Genomic DNA, 20,611 nt, shown 5'->3' on the forward strand with positions numbered 1-20,611 from the left:
GAGAAGATTCAGATATACAACTTTTAAAAATATGCTATTGTTTTATAAGCATTAGCTGGGAGTTTAAGAGGTTGTTTGGTACTGTGGTTGGTTGAAGTGGCAATTTTGTACTTGATTTTTAGCATTGGAATTTGGGGGAAAGTAGGGCCTTTTGTACATAACTCACACATCAGTGCCACTAGGCACCACATAGGACACTGGAAGTGGAAATGTCCCAATAAAGGAGGACATGTCAAAAAGGTGTATCCTCCAAAAGTGGCTTGCACATAACCCTGTGTGAAGGATGGTATAAACATTTTATAGTTGAATCTGCCCAACCAAACATGTAGGTTTGGTAAACCAAAATGTCAACATGGTGCTTGTGTGGATGCTCAAGTACAAATATTGAAACTTCAAGCAACAACAACAATGCCAAACAGCCCCTAAATTATTGGTTGCTGATTGGTTTAAATGGCTTATTAGAGAAACATAGTGCTAAGCTTGTTGGAGCTCGTATTTATGGTTGTAAATACATCTTGTGATTAGACCTGTTCATGGGCCGGGCCAGGCTGGGCTTTCACTCTGTATTAACAGATTTTTCTAAGGCCCGAGCCCGAGCCCGACCCTCATAAAAAGCCCGAAGCTCGGGCCTGGGCCCGAGCTTGAAATTTAGCCCATACTGTTGCTACTGCTGAAGCGGCTGAATAGAGAGAGAGAGAGAGAGAGATTATAAAGAAAAGAATAAAAAATGTATATATTAAATTATAAATATATGTTTCAATAAATATTATATTATTTATATATTTTATATAATATATAAAATACATATTATATATTTTATAAAATATATAATGCTGAGTCGGGCCGGTCTCAGGCCGGATTTTTTTGACAAATCCTGAGCCCGGCCCGAAACACAGTCTGGCTTACTATGTTAGGCCCGAGGTCAGGCCCGTGGGCCTAATTACATGACCAAGCCCAACCAGGGTGTGGGCTGGGCCATCGGGCTACCCGGCCCATGAACAGGTCTACTTGTGATAAACTATTCATGGTCTTTGCCTTTTATTATTCGGCTGTATTACCATCATGGCATTGTCCACTTATGTCAATGTGGTTGTCTTTTCTTCCCATGTAGTGAAAAATGATCTTTTACTCATATTTGGTCACTTGGATCACTTTTAGTTATTTACTTATGTTGTTACATGAATCTTATAGTACTATAATAGATTAGACATGTTACTGTTCTTTATTATTTGGTTGAACATTCTATTTGGTATAGTTTTTCGTTTTTGGAAATCTATAGTAGCCTCAATAGGTGATAGAACAAGGAAAAGTAGGACATCTATTGCATGTTCTTAGAAGACTATCTATTGCACATCAAGGAGTTGATCTAATTGCAAGTTGATATCTCTAGAAGAGGCAGAGGGAGGCTGGAAAAGATACTGGTTTTGATAGTGATAAATTATCTGAGGGCTCACCTAAAGAGGTTATGACTCTTGATAGAGTTGAATGGTTGAACAAGATTCATATAGCTGAACCCATATGGTTAAGGCTTTGTTCCATTGCATTGAGTATGCTATTGGAAAGGTAATTCTATTTCTGTAAAAAAGAAAAAGAAAAGATCCCTCCAATCATCAAGTCAGTCATGGTTAATCTAGGTTCAGAGTAGTCTTTTCTTAGGTGGAGAGAAGAAAGAAACCTTAAAAGAGACTACCCATTTCTTCCAGGGCGTCCCCCTGCATCTAAAGAGATGCTACATGAGGTTGGATCATCAAATGGTATAAATTTTGGAAAGGTATTTCTATGGTGTCAACTTCCTTCTTACATTTGTACTGTAGAATTTTGTGTTTTTTTCATTTTTATTGTTTGTCATCTCCTCCCTGAGAATATAGGTCCTGATTTTCAAGGTTTTCAAAATACAATAAAGTACTGCTCAATCCTTTTAATTCCTGTAACAAAAACAACTTAAGATGACTCCATACTTATCTAATTATATTGTTCAGTACCTTTTTTTCCTCATCTAATTTTATCTTAGCATAAGGGCTGTTCAATTATTCTGTCATGTCATGCTTTTAGCACATCACTTAGTAAAACTTTCTTTTGATGGACAGTCATGAGGGAGATCGTAACAATCCAAGTTGGAAGTTTTGCTAACTTCATTGGATCTCATTTTTGGAACTTTCAGGTAGAGTTTTGCGGCATGCTTTAAGTCTCTGCCCTGATTTCTAATGAATTTATGTATTAATCTATTGTCTGAACTAGCCTTTGGTTAACTTAGGTAGGTGGCATGATATGCAAGACAAATCAAAATATACAATTACATATGCCTACTTATGTACATGTATAATTTGTATATTTATAGCAGTTTCCATGCTTGTAGGTTATGATAGCTTGTCGTGGCCAACACCCTTTATTTTATTTTATGTTTTTTAAAAGACAAGGTAAACATATACAAATCCCTGCTCAATAAGATACTACACAAGAGTCATTATCCTTTCTGGACACTATAATCTGTATGCATGGTTGAAAAAAGATTACTAAACTCAAAAAAGAGCTGCTAGATGTATCCTTGAAGGCTTGTACTGCTTACACAAAGATTACCCTGTATGCTTGTTGAAATGTGAAACTCTTGTTATGTCCACATATGTATAATAGGCTATCTGCCTTCATGATGGGGCTTTCTTCCACTTCTTTACAAGTTAAAGATTTGGATTTCCTACCTTATAGGAGTATTTGGTGATTATCTTTTTTCTTTGTGATAATGCTTTTTTCTTGTTTCCTTTTGGTTTGCCAAACTTATTTGATCCTTGATTGTGTAATGATCTGTTATATTATGTTTCTGTAAATTGATTTATGTAGTTGAATTAGTTAGATAGCTTACCATGGACTTGATGTTGAAGGATGAGTTGCTTGGATTGGTCGATGATCCTCATGGAGATCCAGTCTTCAAGAATCAATCTTTGGATATGGATGTGTTCTATCGTGCAGGCGAAATGCCACAGGTGGATCCTATTAAAGTCAATCTCTAGAGTATCATTTAAGAAATGTGTGCTTTGTTCTGTGTATTGATTTGGAAATCCCATTCCTTCTTTAGTTACTGTTGTATTTTATGCTGTTTGTACACTTTTTTTTATGATAAATATACTGTTTGTATGTATTAAGGTAAATTAAGTAGATGATCATGCATTTATTATTTGATTTTGGTGCTCAAGGTATAGCAAGCACTAATTTGAACATTTCCTTCTCTTTTGGATGGACAAAGAGAGACCATTGGAAAAGGAGCAAATTTAATGATAAGCGAATAGATTAGCACAAAAATGCCACAATTAAAGAGGTGTCAAAACAGACTAGAGTTCTTTCTAGAACGTTCAACTTCTAAAGGTAGTATGAGAATTATAAGGTGATAGATTCTTTAGGGCTTCTTGAATTATCCAAGTTATTCTTTTTTTTCCCTTTTTAAAATGCTTTTGTAGAATAGCATTGTGACATCAGTGGTTCCAATTGGTCATGGATTTATTGTAATGTATGTATTGATGTGAACAACTAGGTTGGTAATTAGCTTTTTGTCATATCTTGTCTGTATCACCATTTGAAAATTCTACTGCTTGTGGAATACTGGTGCTTTTGATCTTGATCTTCTCTAACTGTTCTTTTTTTTTTTTATTTATGTTTTTCTTTCTTAAACTTCTTAGCATGGTTTTCTTGTACAACATGCATTTTCGAATACAGTCTTGATGTTATAAATTCATTGATTTCAATTTGCAACAATATTTTTTTGAAATTATTATGCTATTAAAACTTCCAAGTTTCTTTGTAGACGTCATTTGCTTACACCTTAAAGCATATGCAGGGCATTCCTACATATTCTCCTCGCCTGCTTTCAATTGATTTTCAAGGTACTTATTTCACTCGGTTAATTGTATCATTAACTGGGCTGGTCTTCCTCCTAGGGAAAAAGTATTATCTATAGGCAGATGATGTTACTTTTCCTGTAGTTTCTCATGTTAAATGAGTTGCTTATTTTTCTTTATTTTTTTGATCAGTATCAAAGAAGAATTCATTTATTAATTTAAGAGCAAGTACAACAAGAGGTTGTGGATTACAAGCAGAAATTTAACATGAGCATTTGTACCTACTATCTCACCCCTTCCCCCAAAATACAAGCAGAAAATTAATGTGAGCATAATCTTTTCTATGTCATTCCTTCCCTGAGATAATTTTTGAGCCAAAAACAATTTTTGAAAGACAATTAAAATTATAAAATCATTCTTTTTGTAGGGATTGAGAAATTAAGACTCTAACATGGACTTGTTTGGGCTTTACCTCAAGCGGCTTGATACAAAGGTGGCTCGTGGAATCAGGAATTTTAAATGTTTAACATCACATTAACCATTTGAAGTAGCTGATAAAAAAACTATTTGAAGTAATGCAGTTTGGGAAAAATAAAGAGATTGAGAGTTTTACATGCTTGAATATGTTTTATATGTTTGATTTTATTTTCAAATTTTCATGTTGAATGTGTTTTACATGTTATGTTTATGTATTTTAATTTGAGTTGATATGTTTTTTTATAACATTTATCTTAAAACTTAAGCTTATATTTTTAATTAATATTATGTTTAATAGTTATTATTATTATTTTTTGTATTTTTTCATTTTTTTTTCATTTTTTTCCTTTTTTGTGCCTTGCTTTGAAAAAAAGGCACAGGCCTTGCCTTGCACCTTGGGTGCAAAATGCCCCTTGTGTTCCTTGCACTTTTTTAAAACACTGATTCTGGGATAATTTGTTTTTAAGAATTGGTTCTATGTTGGAGTAGCTATGGGTTTCTTTGGTTTCTATTGCCTTAGTCTTGGGGCTTGGGCTTGATATGGCGGGTTTGTCTGTGTTTTGGTTCCTCCTACAATTGTTTTCATGCTTGCAGGTGTTGTCATAAGCTTTGTGTAATAATTTTTTTTTCATCTTTAATGAACACACACATTGTTTTTTTTGTTGTACATACATATTTAAAAGAAAAAATTTGGCACCTCTTCTTTGTGGTGTCTGGTTTCTTGTACATCCAAACATATATTTGGTAATTACATCTATTAAATATCGCATTTATGTGCTTTTGATTCCTGAGAAATAATATCAGTGGGTATGCTTTCACACTTTTTCTTCATTGAAGTCTTTTTGAGTTGCAGGAACTCTTGGTTCTCTTAGTTCACATGGTTCCTTGTATCATGAGATTCCATCTGCTCCAATGCATGTTCGTACATGGTGAGACTTATTCTATTGCATATTATCTTATATCCTGATGCAGTTTATATTATGGTGTGCTTGAAACACAATGATGTACACCCAGGATATATGCTCTTGCTTGTAGTTTTACCTTAAGAGATATATTTCTGGGAAGCTGATAATGAAAGTGGATTCTTGAAACAAATTGTCCACTTTTGAGAGAAGACAAGTCATCTCTTATTGACAGTTTTGTTTGCACTGTTTTTTTTTTTTTAGTTTTAGAAGCAATATTATGAAACCAAGCCATAAGATCATTAGGAGAGCTTTTCAAATTTATAACTCCTATTATTGCACAAAGAGCGTGTCTATTTCAATTTCAAGTATAGACATGCTATTACCTCATCTCCAGCATTTTTTTTTCTGTGAAGTGGCTGTTCTCAGACTTCACCCATGTTCTCATGTGTGTCATCCTGAGATTTTTTTTTTCAAGCTAGATTACAACGAAGCCCAGTAGAATTGCTGCCTTGCGACCCCTTGTTTTTCTAAGGAATCAGCTAGCCTAATTGCACTCCTAATCCACTTGAAGTTAGCCTTTAAATCCTTCTCTATCCTTTCAACTTCCCTGAAAATGTGTTTGAGAGTCCAAGGAATATGTCGCTTACAAGTAGCCTATGTAATGACTACTTCTGAATCCCCTTCCACCTCCACCTGTCTAAAGCCCAATTGCTTTGTCAACCGGAGCCCATGAAGTATGCCAAGAATTCAGCCTTCACAGAGTTTGTATTGCCAATTGGCCCTGAATATAAAGTCAAGATCCTGCTCTCCGAGTTTCTGATTGCTCCACCTATTCCTGTCCCGGGTTGCCCAAGGAAATTCCATCAAATTTCAGGGGCCCTGAGTATAAAGCCTTAGATTTTACCATTGCACCAAGCAATAGTCTTAAATACATTTTATTTTGCGCTTGAAAAATAGACTTAACTCATTTAGGCAGTCATATTTAACATCTCTCTATGTTTGTCTTCTGGAGTGTTTTGTCAGTGGTTTGGCATGGGTTGGGGGTGGATGGAGGTTTAGTTTCTCCTTCTGTGTCTACCGGTCATCATTCTTGTAGTTTCTGTTTTTTTAATGAAAATTTTGTTTACCTTAAGAAAATATTTGAAATCTCTATGTTATTTTTGTCATTTTTCATTAAGTCATGCATGCAAACATGTTGAAGGCAACCTTCTCATTATACCAATGTGCAGGACTGGTAATGTTACAAAACTTGTTTCTGATCCTCAGAAGAAGAATTTATTCTTGCAACGTTTGGATGAAGAACATGGGAAACCAAGTGCTGAAGAGGATGATCATATCCAAGATAAAGACATAGTTGAATGTCTAGAAAATGGTGTTCATTTTTGGACTGACTTTTCAAAAGTGCACTATCATCCCCAGAGTTTATATGAATTAAAAGGGTTATGGATGGATGCTCAAGAATTTGACAATTATGGAATTGGAAGGGACATCTTCTCTGAGGCACTACGCGGAGAAGAAATTAATGATAGGCTTCGGTTCTTCGTAGAAGAGTGTGACCAGATTCAGGTATTCAAATTTGTTATCTTTTGTCAGAGGAATTGTAATTCTGCTGTCTTGAGTAGAGTTAGATATCTAATTTTACCAATAATCTTACATCTGTATTTGTAAAGTGGTATACCTACTAAAAGATAACATGTGAAAAGACAATACACCCTTGACATATACATGTGTAAGAGCAGTAGTAGATCTCTAATCCCACTGGCAAGAATATGATTAACATTACTAATTTTGTTAGTACTACGGGATGGAGTTAAACTGCTGAAAATATTTTATACTTGTGAATGTTTTGGGACCTCTTAAAGATTACAGTAGGCACCACCTTCCCATGAGACCCAAGATCACTATTTTGTTGACCCTACATTTCTGTTTATATTATTTAATCTTAGTAATAGAGTGTTATGGACGCCTTCCTTGGGAAGACGTACCATCGCCGCTGGCAGCAACAGGCACCTGACCCACCGCCAGCAGCAGCAGTGATTCAGTGATGCTCATCCTACCCAGTTTGGCAACGACAGCCTTATCTAGATTAGACTAGCTCATTTTGATTGTTCTTATCTCTTATCTTATCTTGTTAGTAGCTTATCAGATTAGGATTAGCTTGTCTTATCCTTAGCAAGACAGAACTAGAAGTTTCCCTATTCAGCAAGGAGACTCCCTTTGATTAGGACTCTTGTAATTCCCTATTTAAGGAGACCCCATTATTGAATGAGATGTCGAATATTCAGTTGAAGAAGTGAGTTAGGAGAATTGGTGATCTCTTGAACAAATCACCAGAGGCGCCAAGATAGGTTCATCAAGAGCAGGAAGGAATAAGGGAAAACAGGGGGTTTTCCCCGTGGACCGACCCGTGACGAGATCCTATTCCCGAGCCCTCAACAACTTGGTATCAGAGCAAAGCGTCATGGGTGATCTGGAGCAGCTACCATCTAGGGTCCACGACCTTGAGCACCAACTAGTGGAGACCAGCTCCGAAGTCCGTGAGATCAAAGACGAAGTGAGAGAGCTGTGACGCCTGATGGAGCTATTCCTTTTTTGCAGGGAAGGGAACTCTGAAGGAGGGAAAGCTGCCAATGGCCACCGACCAGATCTGCCAGAGTCTTCCGGCAAGCAGCAGTCCGTTAGCCAAGAACCGCAGTCGTCCCCAAGTACAACAGGTTGGAATTCCCTTCATACAACGGCGCCAGAGATCCTTTGGGATGGCTGTATCGCTGCGAGCATTTTTTTCGGAACCAATGGATAGATGACCGGGATAAGGTAAGTCTAGCCGCCTTTCACTTAACAGAGGAAGCACAACTTTGGTTTTATCGGTTAGAGCAAGAACCCGGGCTCAGTTGGCCCCATTTTAAGTCCTATTGCCTTCTTAGGTTCGGACCCCCATTGACCAGCAACCCACTGGGTGAGCTGATTAACCTTAGACAGACCGACACAATGGCTGAATATCAGCGACAGTTCCAAACCCTACTCGTGAGGGCATCCTCCGTGCGACCCTACCAGCAAGTGGATATGTTCACGGCAGGGCTATCAGAACCCCTGCGGGTGGATGTCGAGATGCAGAATCCCCCAAATTTGGTCACAACCATGAACTTAGCCTGCGCGTTCGAGCGCAAACTGCAGCTCAACTGCAGAATTTTTAATGTGGGTCGGCCACCAAACTCATGGGTACCCCCAAGATCAACAACAACGACCCCCTCTTCTGCTATCAGCCGAGAACTGAAATCTCCCACCACCACCACCTCTAGACCAATGACAAGTACAGGTAGCAACATGGCCGCTCCACCCATTAAGCATCTGACCAGGGCAGAAATGGCGAAACGCCGAGCAAGAGGCCAATGTTTCAACTGTGATGACCTCTACTCGGCAGGACATAGATGCAAGAGGCTTTTTTGCCTCCTCATCGATGAACAAGAGGAGGAAGAAGAACCAATCATATTGGAGCCAGAGATCTCTCTCCATGCGATCACTGGCATTAAAACTTCTCAGACCATGCAGTTACAGGCACAAATAGCAGGTCAACCGGTGCACATTCTCGTCGATTCAGGGAGTACACACAACTTCATAAGTGAACATGCCGCTCTTCAGTTAAAACTGCCAATGGAGCTTTGACCGTGACTACAGGTAGCCGTCGCAAATGGTGAGAGAGTTCACAGTCCAGGATTTTGTAAGGACGTGCCGGTACAGGTCAATTCTGAACTGTTTCTTGCTGATTTATTTGTACTTTCATTGGATGGGTTCGATATTGTTCTAGGGGTCAAGTGGTTAATTACCCTAGGCCCGATTTTGTGGGACTTCAGCGCACTCACCATGATCTTCCACCTAAATGGAAAGCAAGTTTCATGGCACGGTTGCAGGGTTAAAGAAAGGACACCACATGTTCATGCACTTCAGACAGAATCGACAGCCATGGAAAAACTTCTCGCCGAGTTTTTAGATATGTTCTAGGAACCCAAGGGCCTCCTTCCTCCCCAAGCTTGCGACCATCGTATTCCTTTGGTGGCGGGTTCAACACTAGTCGTTGTCCGGCCTTATCGCTACCCTCACTTACAGAAGGACGAGATAGAGAAACAATGTACAGAGATGCTGAACCAAGGAATCATACGCAAAAGTCACTCCCCCTTCTCTTCGCCGGTTCTGTTGGTGGCGAAGCAGGATGGAACATGAAGGTTCTATGTTGACTATAGAGGACTCAATGATCGGGCGATCAAAGATAAGTTCCCTATTCCTGTTGTGGACGAACTGCTGGACGAGTTGCATGGTGCCCAGTATTTCTCTAAGTTGGACCTTAGGTCCGGATACTTCCAAGTTCACATGGCTCCCGGTGACGTGAAGAAGACTGCTTTTCGCACCCACCATGGCCACTTCGAATTTTTAGTCATGCCATTCGGACTCTCCAACGCCCCATCTACATTTCAGTCACTGATGAAGGGGTATTCCAGCCCCATATGCGCAAATTTGTTTTAGTTTTCTTTGATGATATCCTCGTTTACAGCAATTCATGGGTAGAGCATGTCCACCATCTGAGGACCGTTTTTGAGCTCCTACGCCAACACATTATTCCTGAAACGGTCCAAGTGCTCCTTCGGGGAGCGACAGGTTCTTTATCTCGGCCACGTCATCTATGGGCAGGGTGTGACAGTTGATAGTTCCAAGATTCAGGCTATAAAAGAATGGCCCAAACCTCAATCAGCCAAGGCCTTATGCGGGTTCCTCGGTTTAACGGGTTACTACTGCGAATTTGTACAGAACTATGGAGTGTTGGCAGCCCCGTTAACCAACCTGTTGAAGAAAAATTCCTTCCGGTGGGACAATGCAGTAGATGAAGCATTCCTGACACTGAGAAATGCTCTGTCTTCCACCCATGTCTTGCAATTACCTAATTTCGCCCTCGAATTTACAGTCGAGTGCGATGCTTCCAGAGTGGGTCTCGGGGCTATACTACAGCAGCAAGGGCACCTGATTGCTTTCTTCAGCCGCAGACTGGTTGATCGGCACCTAAAGTTTCCAGCCTATGAGCGCGAACTAATTGGCCTTGCCCGAACCGTCCAGCTTTGGAGGCCATATTTGTGGGGGCAGTCGTTTGTCGTCAAAACTGATCATTACAGCCTCAAATACCTGTTAGAGCAATGTCTCACCACTTCCCCTCAGCAACATTGGGTTAGCAAACTGCTCGGGTTTGACATCCGGGTGGAATATAAGGCGGGATCCTCAAATCGCACAGCTGATGCCTTGTCTAGGCGAGATGAAGACGCGATGATTCTGTGTAGCATTTCCCAACCTCGGATCTCTCTGCTTGACGACATTAAGAAGGCAGCACCACAGTCCCCGGAATGGTTGCTCTTGCTACAGAAGATCCAGTTCGGCACCGTCGACCCCAATTGGTCACTTCAAGATGGGTTGGTACTGTATAAGGGACGAGTCCATCTTCCACCAGACTGCCCGTTGATCCCCACCATCATCATTAGCATCCATAATTCCACCCACGAGGGCATTCAAAAAACACTACACCGCGTCCGTATTGATTTCCATTGGCGAGGTATGAAGACTTCTATTCGAGATTTTGTCCAGAATTGCTCCACTTGCTAACAACACAAATGGGAAAACCTACACCCGGTAGGCCTCCTTCAGCCCCTTTCCATCCCGGGCTAACATCTCCATGGACTTCATTGAGGGACTACCCAAGGTAGGTGGCAAATCAGTTTTCTTCGTGGTAGTCGACCGCTTCTCTAAATACACCCACTTCATTCCTCTATCACACCAGTACAGTGCCACTTCGGTTGCCCTCGCCTTCTTTACACATGTCTTTCGCTTACATGGGTTACCAGAATCCATAGTCAGCGATAGAGACCCGGTTTTCACTAGTGCCTTCTGGAAAGAGTTATTCTGGCTACAAGGCACCACCCTAGCCTACTCATCAGCTTACCGGCCACAAACCGACGGTCAGACAGAAGTGGTTAACCGCACAATTAACTCCTTTTCGCGTAGGCGATCAACCACGATGGTGGGTGGATTGGCTCCCTTGGGCCGAGTACTGCTACAACACAACCTACCATTCTTCCCTCAGCACGACTCCTTTTCGCGTCGTTTATGGCAGGGATCCTTCTCGCTTGCTGTCCTACGAGCTGGGTTCTACGCATTTGGAAGCAATTGATCACTCCTTACAAGAATGCGACGCCCTCCTAGCCGATGACCGCCTTCGCTTACAGCAGGCCCAGCTCCGCATGAAGCTCCACTATGACAAGCACCATCGGGAACTGTCATTCGATTCAGGACAATTTGTTTGGTTGAAACTCCAGCCCTACCAGCAACGCTCCTTGCGCCACAAGGCTGCCCTGAAGCTGGCCCCTAAGTTCTATGGGCCCTACAAGGTTCTACGACGGATTGGCAGTGTGGCCTACCAGCTGGAATTACCTGAGACCAGCCAGATTCATGATGTCTTCCACATCTCCTTGCTGAAGCCATTTACGGGTGTTGCCTCGGACCAAGTTCCCTCCCTGCCACCCTTGAAAGATGGCAAGCTGGTCTCCCAACCTAAAGCTGTCACCCGCTCTCGTTTCAATCGTGGAATCCTTGAAGTCTTGGTGGAATGGTGTAATTTACCATCAACAGAAGCTGCATGGACCCCATTAGCAGAGTTCCAAGCCACATATCCAGAGTTCGAGCTTGAGGACAAGCTTGTAGTCCAGGAGGGGAGTAATGTTATGGATGCCTTCCTCGGGAAGACATACCATCGCCGTCGGCAGCAACAAGCACCTGGCCCACCGCCAGCAGCAGCAATGATTCAATGATGCTCATCCTACCCAGTTCGGCAACAACAGCCTTATCTAGATTAGATTAGCTCATTTTGCTTGTTCTTATCTTATTATTCTTATCTCTTATCTTATCTTGTTAGTAGCTTATCAGATTAGGATTAGCTTATCTTATCCTTAACAAGATAGAACTGGAAGTCTCCCTATTCAGCAAGGAGACTCCCTTTGATTAGGACTCTTGTAATCTCCTATTTAAGGAGACCCCATTATTGAATGAGATATCGAATATTCAGTTGAAGAAGTGAGTTAGGAGAGTTAGTGATCTCTTGAACAAATCACCAGAGGCGCCAAGATAGGTTCATCAAGAGCAGGAAGGAACAAGGGAAAACAGGAGGTTTTCCCTGTGGACCGACCCGTGACGAGATCCTCTTCCCGGGCCCTCAACATAGAGATTCGAAGAACCACTAGTAGGGGTGCTAGTTGGGTGAGGCGAGGTCAACTGGTCAACCCTAACCCAACCTGAGCTATTGAAACCCCAACCCCAACCCTTTGGGTTGGCCTGACTTTTCTACTTTTGCCAAATGTCCTTATTTCCTAGACTTGAGTGTTAAGGACATTTCAGTTTTAGCATTATTGTTTATATATAAGAGGACATAGTTATGTGAAGTAAAGTCAGGTTCATACATTTCAACCCCAACCCTGATCCAACCCAACCTGAAATTTTCAGGTTCAGTTCAGGCTAACCTGGCCCAAGTTGCATCCCCAACCACCAGCATGATCAAGGAATCCATATTAGTCCTTCTCCTAGAAGAAGTCTTTGTGGCCAATTTAGGATTCCTGTCAAGTTTCAAGAAATCTTTGACTGTCACATTGTTTTGGGCAATGCATTTTTTGGAGCAGCTTATTTGTTTTGTTCCTATACCAATTAAATTTCGGATTCTTCCATTATTTATGTGCTTTTCATGGCTATTCATATTGTTAAGGTCTGTGATGTTTTGATGCTGCCTTTACAGGGTATTCAATTTTTTGTTGATGATTCTGGAGGTTTTTCCAGTGTAGCTGCAGAATTCTTGGAGAATATTGCAGATGAATATACGAACACTCCAGTTTTGCTTTATGCTGCAAGAGGTCCAGGTCCTGGAACCACCAACAAGAATGCTTTAGGCCGGAAGGACTCTATTTCAAAATCTCTTCATGATGCGGTCTCATTTTCAAGACTCTCTTCCTTCAGTAAATTGATTGTGCCAATAGGATTACCTTTCCTGAGTAGAAGTAAGAATTCTTGTATACAAAAAGGTGGCTTTAAGTGATTGATGTCCTTTCTGTTGTGTGTTCAAACTATGTTCTGTATCTCCCTTACAGCACTTGAACTATTTCTGCATAAGCAATGCTAGTGGTATAATGCGTTTTTTTTTCCTCTTTCCTTTTATTGTATTGGATACATGTGCATCTTACACACACAGTTGGGGCATTGTGTCAGTTAAAGAATTCCTCATCTGTGGGGTATGCACACAATATGGGTCCCATATCTGCATGAATGCTGTTAATGTTTTTTTTTTTAATTTTTTACAGGGGAAAAATGTTATCACTAGCATTGTCTTTCTGTATGCTTTATACCAGCATTTGTCCTCCTTCTATGGGTGTGCACTCAAGTATTGCTATTTTGAGTCATTGTGTCAGTTAAAGAATTCCTCATCTATGGGGTATGCATACAATATGGGTCCCACATCTGCATGAGTGCTGTTAATGTTTTTATTTTATTTTTATTTCTTTTACGGGGAAAAATGCTATCATTAATGTTGTCTTTCTATATGCTTTATACAGCATTTCTCCTTCTATGCATGTGCAATTAAGTATTGCTATTTTATTTATATGCTGATAATACTTTTGATAAGTAACAATGATCAGAAAAGTACTACTAATACGAAAAGCCACCTCCACTTGAAGTGGTTACCACACCCTGGTTATAAAAATCATAATACCAAACTGTATGAAACAGCCTCGTAGCTGTCTTCCAGGCCCTGAACTCTCCTAAACAAACTACATATCTCTGTCTGTTCCCTAGCAATTTGGCAAGGTAATTGTCTGATGTAGGCACCATCCTGAACAAGCCATTTGACATAGAGGTGAATATCCATTTGTACACCTGATGTTACCATATTTATATGTAGTTTGAGCAATCTTAGGTCTATTTTGTTTTTTGTTCAACCGTTTTCTTCTGCTGACCAAACTTGTGTTACTGTAAAGGTAAGGCGTCTACATTTCTTTGCATAGAAGATTCAAAGGCTTACCATTGCAGTGCAGTTTATGCTGCTGCCTTGCATTCCATAAGTCTCCCATTCCGAATGGAACTGATTGGGTCAGCTACAGACTCACATTATGTTGCCGGTGCTATTGATGTTAATGGGATTGTGCAAATGTTGGCGGGTCAAGCCAGGCAGAATATGGTGGCCATTCTGGATGTAGCTATGCCAGCTCCTTCTTTAACTGGTATTTGTCTGGTTAGTTTTTTTAAATTTACAGGTTCTTTTGCGCTTGTGTGTTTTCTGAAGTTATATGCTCCTGAATTCAGATGAACAAAACAAACAATCTGTTCAAAGGGGTTTGCATTCTTTGACACCAGAGATTGCAGAGGATGTGGAAGATTTTCAGGCAGTAGAATCTACAACTGTTCATGGAATACATCATTCAGGTCAAATTCATTTCTGTGCATGTGGGTATATCATATGCTTAATTAAAAAAAGGAAGCTGTACTAATGGGCAGATGTGGAACAATAAATAGAAAATTGTAATGCTAGCCCAGCCTGGACCAAAGAATCAAGCAGGCTAAATTGTTTCTAAACAAGACAACCAACTTATTGACAGAAAAACAAAAAAAGATCTCCCTGCCCTTCTAGCTAGAGTACAGTAATTAAATTTGACTTCATGAATTCTATCTGATCTATTACTATCAACAACCAAATTTCCCCAATTGCATCATGTTAATGCACAAATCTCCTTCAATCAAATTTGCAATCAAACCCAGCTTGTTCCAAGTTGGATAGATTTTTGTTTTCAGTGGATTGGGAAGAGCATTGGGGGGGTGGGGTTAGTATCAAGGGCCTTGCCTAGGGTTACCTCAGATCATTGGCAAATTTTGATTTGCAAAGAAGAAATTCAAGGGAGAGTACCTGCCTCGTTCAGGTTTGGGAACATGTGGTTGAAATACCCAGGGTTTATAGAGAAGGTCAGGGATCGGTGGACAGAGTATAATTCGAATGTCATTTGGGAGGGTATGGAATTCCATAGGAAGCTTGAAGGAGTTAAAGGCTAAAATAAAAAATTGGAACACCCACCAATTTGATAGACTAGAAGAAAAGAAGCAAGAGTTGGTGTTTCAAATAGAGGCTTTGGATTCCAAGGAAGGGGAAGGAAATTTCAAGGAAAATGATAGGGTTGAAAGATGTGCACTAAGAAAGCAACTGGAGGACATCCTATTTAAAGAAGAAATCAGTTGGAGGCAGAAGTCAAGATGTTTGTGGTTAAAGGAAGGAGATAGAAATACGAGATTTTTTTCATGCAATGGCAAATGCTAGGAGAAACAGGAATTGTACTTTGAAACTTGAGGTTAATGGAGAACATCTGACTCAACATAGGGAAATAGCTAGGGCCTTTGTGGATCATTTCAAATCTATTTTTAGACGGCGCTTAGGCGGGAGAATAAGTCTAGAAGGATTGAAATGGCCAAGGATTTGGGAAGACTCCAAGATGTGGCTGGAACACCCACCAATTTGATAGACTAGAAGAAAAGAAGCAAGAGTTGGTGTTTCAAATAGAGGCTTTGGATTCTAAGGAAGGGGAAGGAAATTTCAAGGAAAATGATAGGGTTGAAAGATGTGCACTAAGAAAGCAACTGGAGGACATCCTATTTAAAGAAGAAATCAGTTGGAGGCAGAAGTCAAGATGTTTGTGGTTAAAGGAAGGAGATAGAAATACGAGATTTTTTCATGCAATGGCAAATGCTAGGAGAAACAGGAATTGTACTTTGAAACTTGAGGTTAATGGAGAACATCTGACTCAACATAGGGAAATAGCTAGGGCCTTTGTGGATCATTTCAAATCTATTTTTAGACAGCGCTTAGGCGGGAGAATAAGTCTAGAAGGATTGAAATGGCCAAGGATTTGGGAAGACTCCAAGATGTGGCTGGAACGACATTTTGATTTGGAGGAAATTAAGGAAGCAAAATTCTCTATGGATAGGGCTAAGGCTCCGGGGTCTGGTGGGTTTACTATGGTTTTCTACCAGGATTGTTGGGAGATTTTAAAGATGGATGTTCTGAAGGTATTTAATGAATTTTTTGGGGGAGGAGTGATTAATCTAGGGTTGAACTCTACTTTTATCGCTCTTATTCCAAAGAAGACTGATGCAGTTCAGCCCAGTGAGTTTAGACCCATTAGTTTGGTGAATAGCCTATATAAGATAATAGCTAAGGTGATGTCCAGAAGAGAAGAGCAATGTTTCCATCCATTTTCACTAAATCAAGGGGCCTTTGTAGGTAATAGGCAAATCACCAACCAGATTCTTATTGCCAATGAGAGCTTGGAGGATTTTAGAAGAAATGGAAAGATAGGATTAGTGATCAAGCTTACAATTTGGTGGATTGGTCTTTCCTATTGGAAGTGTTGAGGAGTTTTGGTTTTGGAGAAAAGTGGTGTAAATGGATTAAGTGGTGCCTTGAGTCCTGTCACTATTCAGTATTGGTGAATGGAACTGTAGTGGATCACTTCCCTGCCATTAGAGGAATTAGACAAGGGGATCCTCTCTCCATTCTTGTTTACCCTCATTGCGGAAGTGCTTGGGTTGCTTATTGACAGAGCTGATGCAAAAGGACTAGTGAGAGGATGGAGAGTTGGCAGGGATAGGGTTCTGGATATTCACTTGCAGTTTGCTGATGACACCATTTTGTTTTGCGAAGGAAATGATCTTAACAGGGTAAGGAATTTGAAGCTGGTGGTGGACTTGCTTGAGAGGGTATCAAATCTAAAAATTAATTTCAACAAAAGTTGTGTGGTGGGGGTGAATATGAGTGAGGAGGAGTTTCAGGTTTGTGCCTCTTTATTGGGTTGTGAAGTCTCCCAGTGGCCTATGAAGTACCTAGGACTTCCTTTGGGTGATAGCCTTAGGAACATTAGCTTCTGGAACCTGGTGGTAGATAGACTCACTAAAAGGCTGGCCACCTGGAAGAAGAATCATTTATCTTTGGCAGGGCGAATAACTTCGATTAGATCTACCCTGACAAACTTATCGGTGTACCTTTTATTAGTTTTTAAAATTCCAGTGGGTGTGGACAAGAGGGTAGAAAAGTTAATGAGAGATTTTTTATGGGAGTCTAGGGAGGAGGACCACAGAGTCAACTGGGAAATGGTCTGTAGGGGTAGAGGTGATGGAGGTTTAGGTATTGGTAACATTCAATTGAGGAATCAGGCTCTCTTAGGGAAGTGGCTGTGGAGGCTACCTCAGGACAAGGATAAATTGTGGGCTAAAGCGATTATTAGCATTCATGGGCTGTCGGCAGATGGTTGGGATGCTGGAGTGTTGGCTCGGGTTACTTGTACTTCTTCCTGGAAGGCTATACATGCGGTCCTTCCATCTTTCTACCTTTTGTCAGATACAATCTTTGTTTGGGGGACCTTGTTAAATTCTGGGAACATGTTTGGTTGGGTGAGTCAGCTCTGAAAGTCCAATTTCCTACCTTGTTTGCTATCTCTGATTTTAAGAATGAGCCAATTTCTTCCTTTTTGATTCCTTCTGACTCAGACTCAGGGTTTGATTGGGATTAGGGTTTTAGGAGAGGTCTTAAAGATTCAGAATTGAACCAAGCTTTGGATTTGATCACAATTGTCCAAGGAGTCTCTTTGGACCCATCTAGTAGAGATGGTAGATTTTGGACCTTAACCCCTTCTGGTTCTTTTTCTTGTGCTTCTTTTTTTAGAGCTTTGACTCAACCGTCTCCTATTTCGGGGTCCTCCTTTCCTGCTAAAGAAGTGTGGGGAAAGCTAATTCCACCAAGAATAGGGGCTTTCTGTTGGGAAGCTATTCTGGGTAAGATTAATACCAGTGATTTGCTTCAAAGAAAAGACCTTCATGGTGCTTGTCCCCTAACTGGTGCATCTTGTGTAAAGCTAATGATGAGAACTGTTTATCTGCTTATTTCTTGCCCTTTTTCCTTTTCTATTTGGAATTGGTTTGCTTCTTTGTTTGGGTGCAGTTGGATTCCCCCCCCCGGACGTATAAAGCTTGTTTGCTGCTTTGTCTATTAGTGGCTAGAAGAAGAGGGGAAAAGTTCTATGGAGGTGCACTAGAGCTGCTATTTTCTGGGCAGTCTGGGAATCAAAGAGTGTTTCAGGATAAGGAAAGGATTTTAAGCGCTGTTTTGGAGGTGGTTACAGCAAGAGTCTTGCAATGGATGAAGATACTGAAACTGTTTGAGGACATTCCAGCAAGGCTGCTGCTGAATAATTGGAAGGCAGTGGTAGAATCAGCTCCATGGAAAGATGCTTGTAGTCCAATGTGGTCTCCACCAGCTGAAGGGTTTATAAAGCTCAATTTTGACGGAAACAGTGATGGTAACCCCGGGCCTTCGGGTATTGGAGGTGTTTTCAGAAATGAAGGGAAAGTGATGGCTTTGTTTTCTGAATCAATTGGTGTATGTTACTCTCTTAGGGATGAAATATTGGCTGCTTTGGAAGGTCTAAAAAGAGCAAAAGAATTAAATATTAATAGTCTAATTATTGAAGGTGACTCCATAGTAGTTATTGGTTGGCTAGAAAAAGAAGAGATTGGGCTATGGAATTATGCAAATGAAAAAAAGTTCAGTTGGCTATCTAGAGATATGGTAGTAAGATTTCAATGGGTCAAACAGAGTGCAAATTCCTTTGCAGATGCATTAGCCAAACAAGGGGTGGGAAGGGTCCATTCATTCTGGGCTTGTTTGTAATTGCTGTACTTTGTTTTATTAATAAAATTCCTGTTACTGATAAAAAAAATTAAATCTTGTGGTGTTTGCTAAATCACCTTCATTTCCCAGGGAGCTGAGGCATGAATTCCTGGCAATGTTTGCTTCAGTGAGAAAACCAGAAACCCCAACCTTGGTAGGAAAAAAAAGGCCATTACCCAATGTTGGTCCCAACTATATGAGGTCTTGGGAGGGGTAGACTACAACTATAATCATCCAAGCCTTAACCTATGGGTTGGCTGCATGAGTCCTGTTTTGCCATCCTATTCTGTTAAATGCCATATCGTTGTTAAGACTGGATGCAAGTGTGCCATATCCATATCCTTGTGACCCATTCATAGTTTCAACTTTTCTGTGACTCTCTACGTTATAATTGACCAATTATTAGTAGCTTGTTAAGAAGCATTTGAAATAAAATGATCTCATTTGGTTTTCCTTGATATTTAGTATTCAAGTATGACTTCTTAGGTGAATCCATTCGTTGCTGATAAAATATTGGAATTCAGTCATTTCTGGATTTCAAGAAATGAACTCACTCACATTTTTCAATAATCAGAAGTGAATCATTTCATTTATCGTAATGGTGAACCCATTTCATACAAGAGAAATGTTGGTTACAATGCTACATGAAACTACAATGAAATTATTCTGCTTCACATGGTGTATGAGCAGGATATTGCTTGTCTCTATATGATGCCTTGAATTTTCACTTTAAATAGGCAAGATTGACATAATCATTAGAATGTAGCTTCTCTTTACATGATTGGTTTCTGTGCCACTTGTATGAATCTTAGCCTGGTTACTGCTTTCTATTACTGAATTGGGACGTATGTAACTGGAAAAGGACATATTGATTTAATACCTGATTCTATACCAGTCTCAGACATTGATCCTATTTATATTAAGACTAGCAGGGACCCATGCGGTGCACGATAAAATGTGGAAGATTTAATAATTTTATTTTTCATTTAATGTTGATTTATAAAAAATAATTATTGTTAATTGAATATGAACAAATATTTTTTAATAAATTTAGTTTTATTAATAATTTGTAGTAATTCTCATAATTTTTGTTCTTTTTATTATTTTTAAATGAAATTTTGATTAATTTTAAAATAAATAAAAATAATTATAAAAGCTAACATTTTTATTAACTTCACTAATAGTTAACAATTATATAGGAATGACAACGGGCTGGGTTTAGGGCAGGGCACCCCATCCCTTCCCCTGCCCCATTGTCAAGACACTCTACCCCATCCCTGCCCCATCCCCAGTGACGCGAGTTCAGAGCAAGGTAACCACTCAATGTCGGGCGAGTTTAGGGGCAAGGTATCCCACTCCTCATCAAGGATGGAGAATCCTTGAATTTCCCTACCCCGTCTCCAGTATTGGGTAGGTTCAAATAGAGGTGTAAATTGGGTTGTGCTGGGTCGGCACGACACGACCTGCATGTAGCCCGCACAAGGTGCGAGTCATGCCGTGTTGGCCCACGAGGCATCCCAGGCTGTGCCTCCCTCTAGGATAATTTGGGGGGGTTGGTTCGGCATGGCCCACGGCTCGAGCCCGAACGAGCCCGTGGTGCCATGCCGTGGGTCGGGCTGGTC

The 20,611-nt window shown here is 40.4% G+C and overlaps 1 protein-coding gene across 26 annotated transcripts in view; it reads left to right on the forward strand.

Moving 5' to 3' along the window:
- The window catches only part of LOC148849244 (plasma membrane, autoregulation-binding site, misato segment II, myosin-like, tubulin/FtsZ protein), a 29,121-nt gene that overhangs the window by 3,813 nt on the left and 4,697 nt on the right, over positions 1-20,611 (forward strand). For 6 of the 26 annotated variants that reach the window (XM_088950260.1, XM_088950257.1, XM_088950258.1 and 3 more), the window contains 8 exons: positions 2,088-2,161; positions 2,877-2,978; positions 3,827-3,872; positions 5,158-5,233; positions 6,439-6,775; positions 13,026-13,284; positions 14,260-14,502; positions 14,585-14,704. In XM_088950260.1, coding sequence (XP_088806386.1) covers positions 2,090-2,161; positions 2,877-2,978; positions 3,827-3,872; positions 5,158-5,233; positions 6,439-6,775; positions 13,026-13,284; positions 14,260-14,502; positions 14,585-14,704 — 1,255 coding nt within the window. In that variant the 5' untranslated portion in view covers positions 2,088-2,089. Of the gene's footprint in view, positions 1-2,087; positions 2,162-2,876; positions 2,979-3,793; positions 3,873-4,019; positions 4,153-4,254; positions 4,321-5,141; positions 5,234-6,438; positions 6,776-13,025; positions 13,285-14,259; positions 14,503-14,584; positions 14,705-20,611 lie in introns of all 26 variants that reach the window. The other 20 variants (XM_088950252.1, XM_088950253.1, XM_088950254.1 and 17 more) reach the window with 14 other exon arrangements.

Source organism: Nelumbo lutea, chromosome 6 (assembly GCF_056320005.1).
Source record: "Nelumbo lutea isolate HS-2025 chromosome 6, American lotus-T2T, whole genome shotgun sequence".
Lineage (NCBI taxonomy): Eukaryota > Viridiplantae > Streptophyta > Magnoliopsida > Proteales > Nelumbonaceae > Nelumbo > Nelumbo lutea.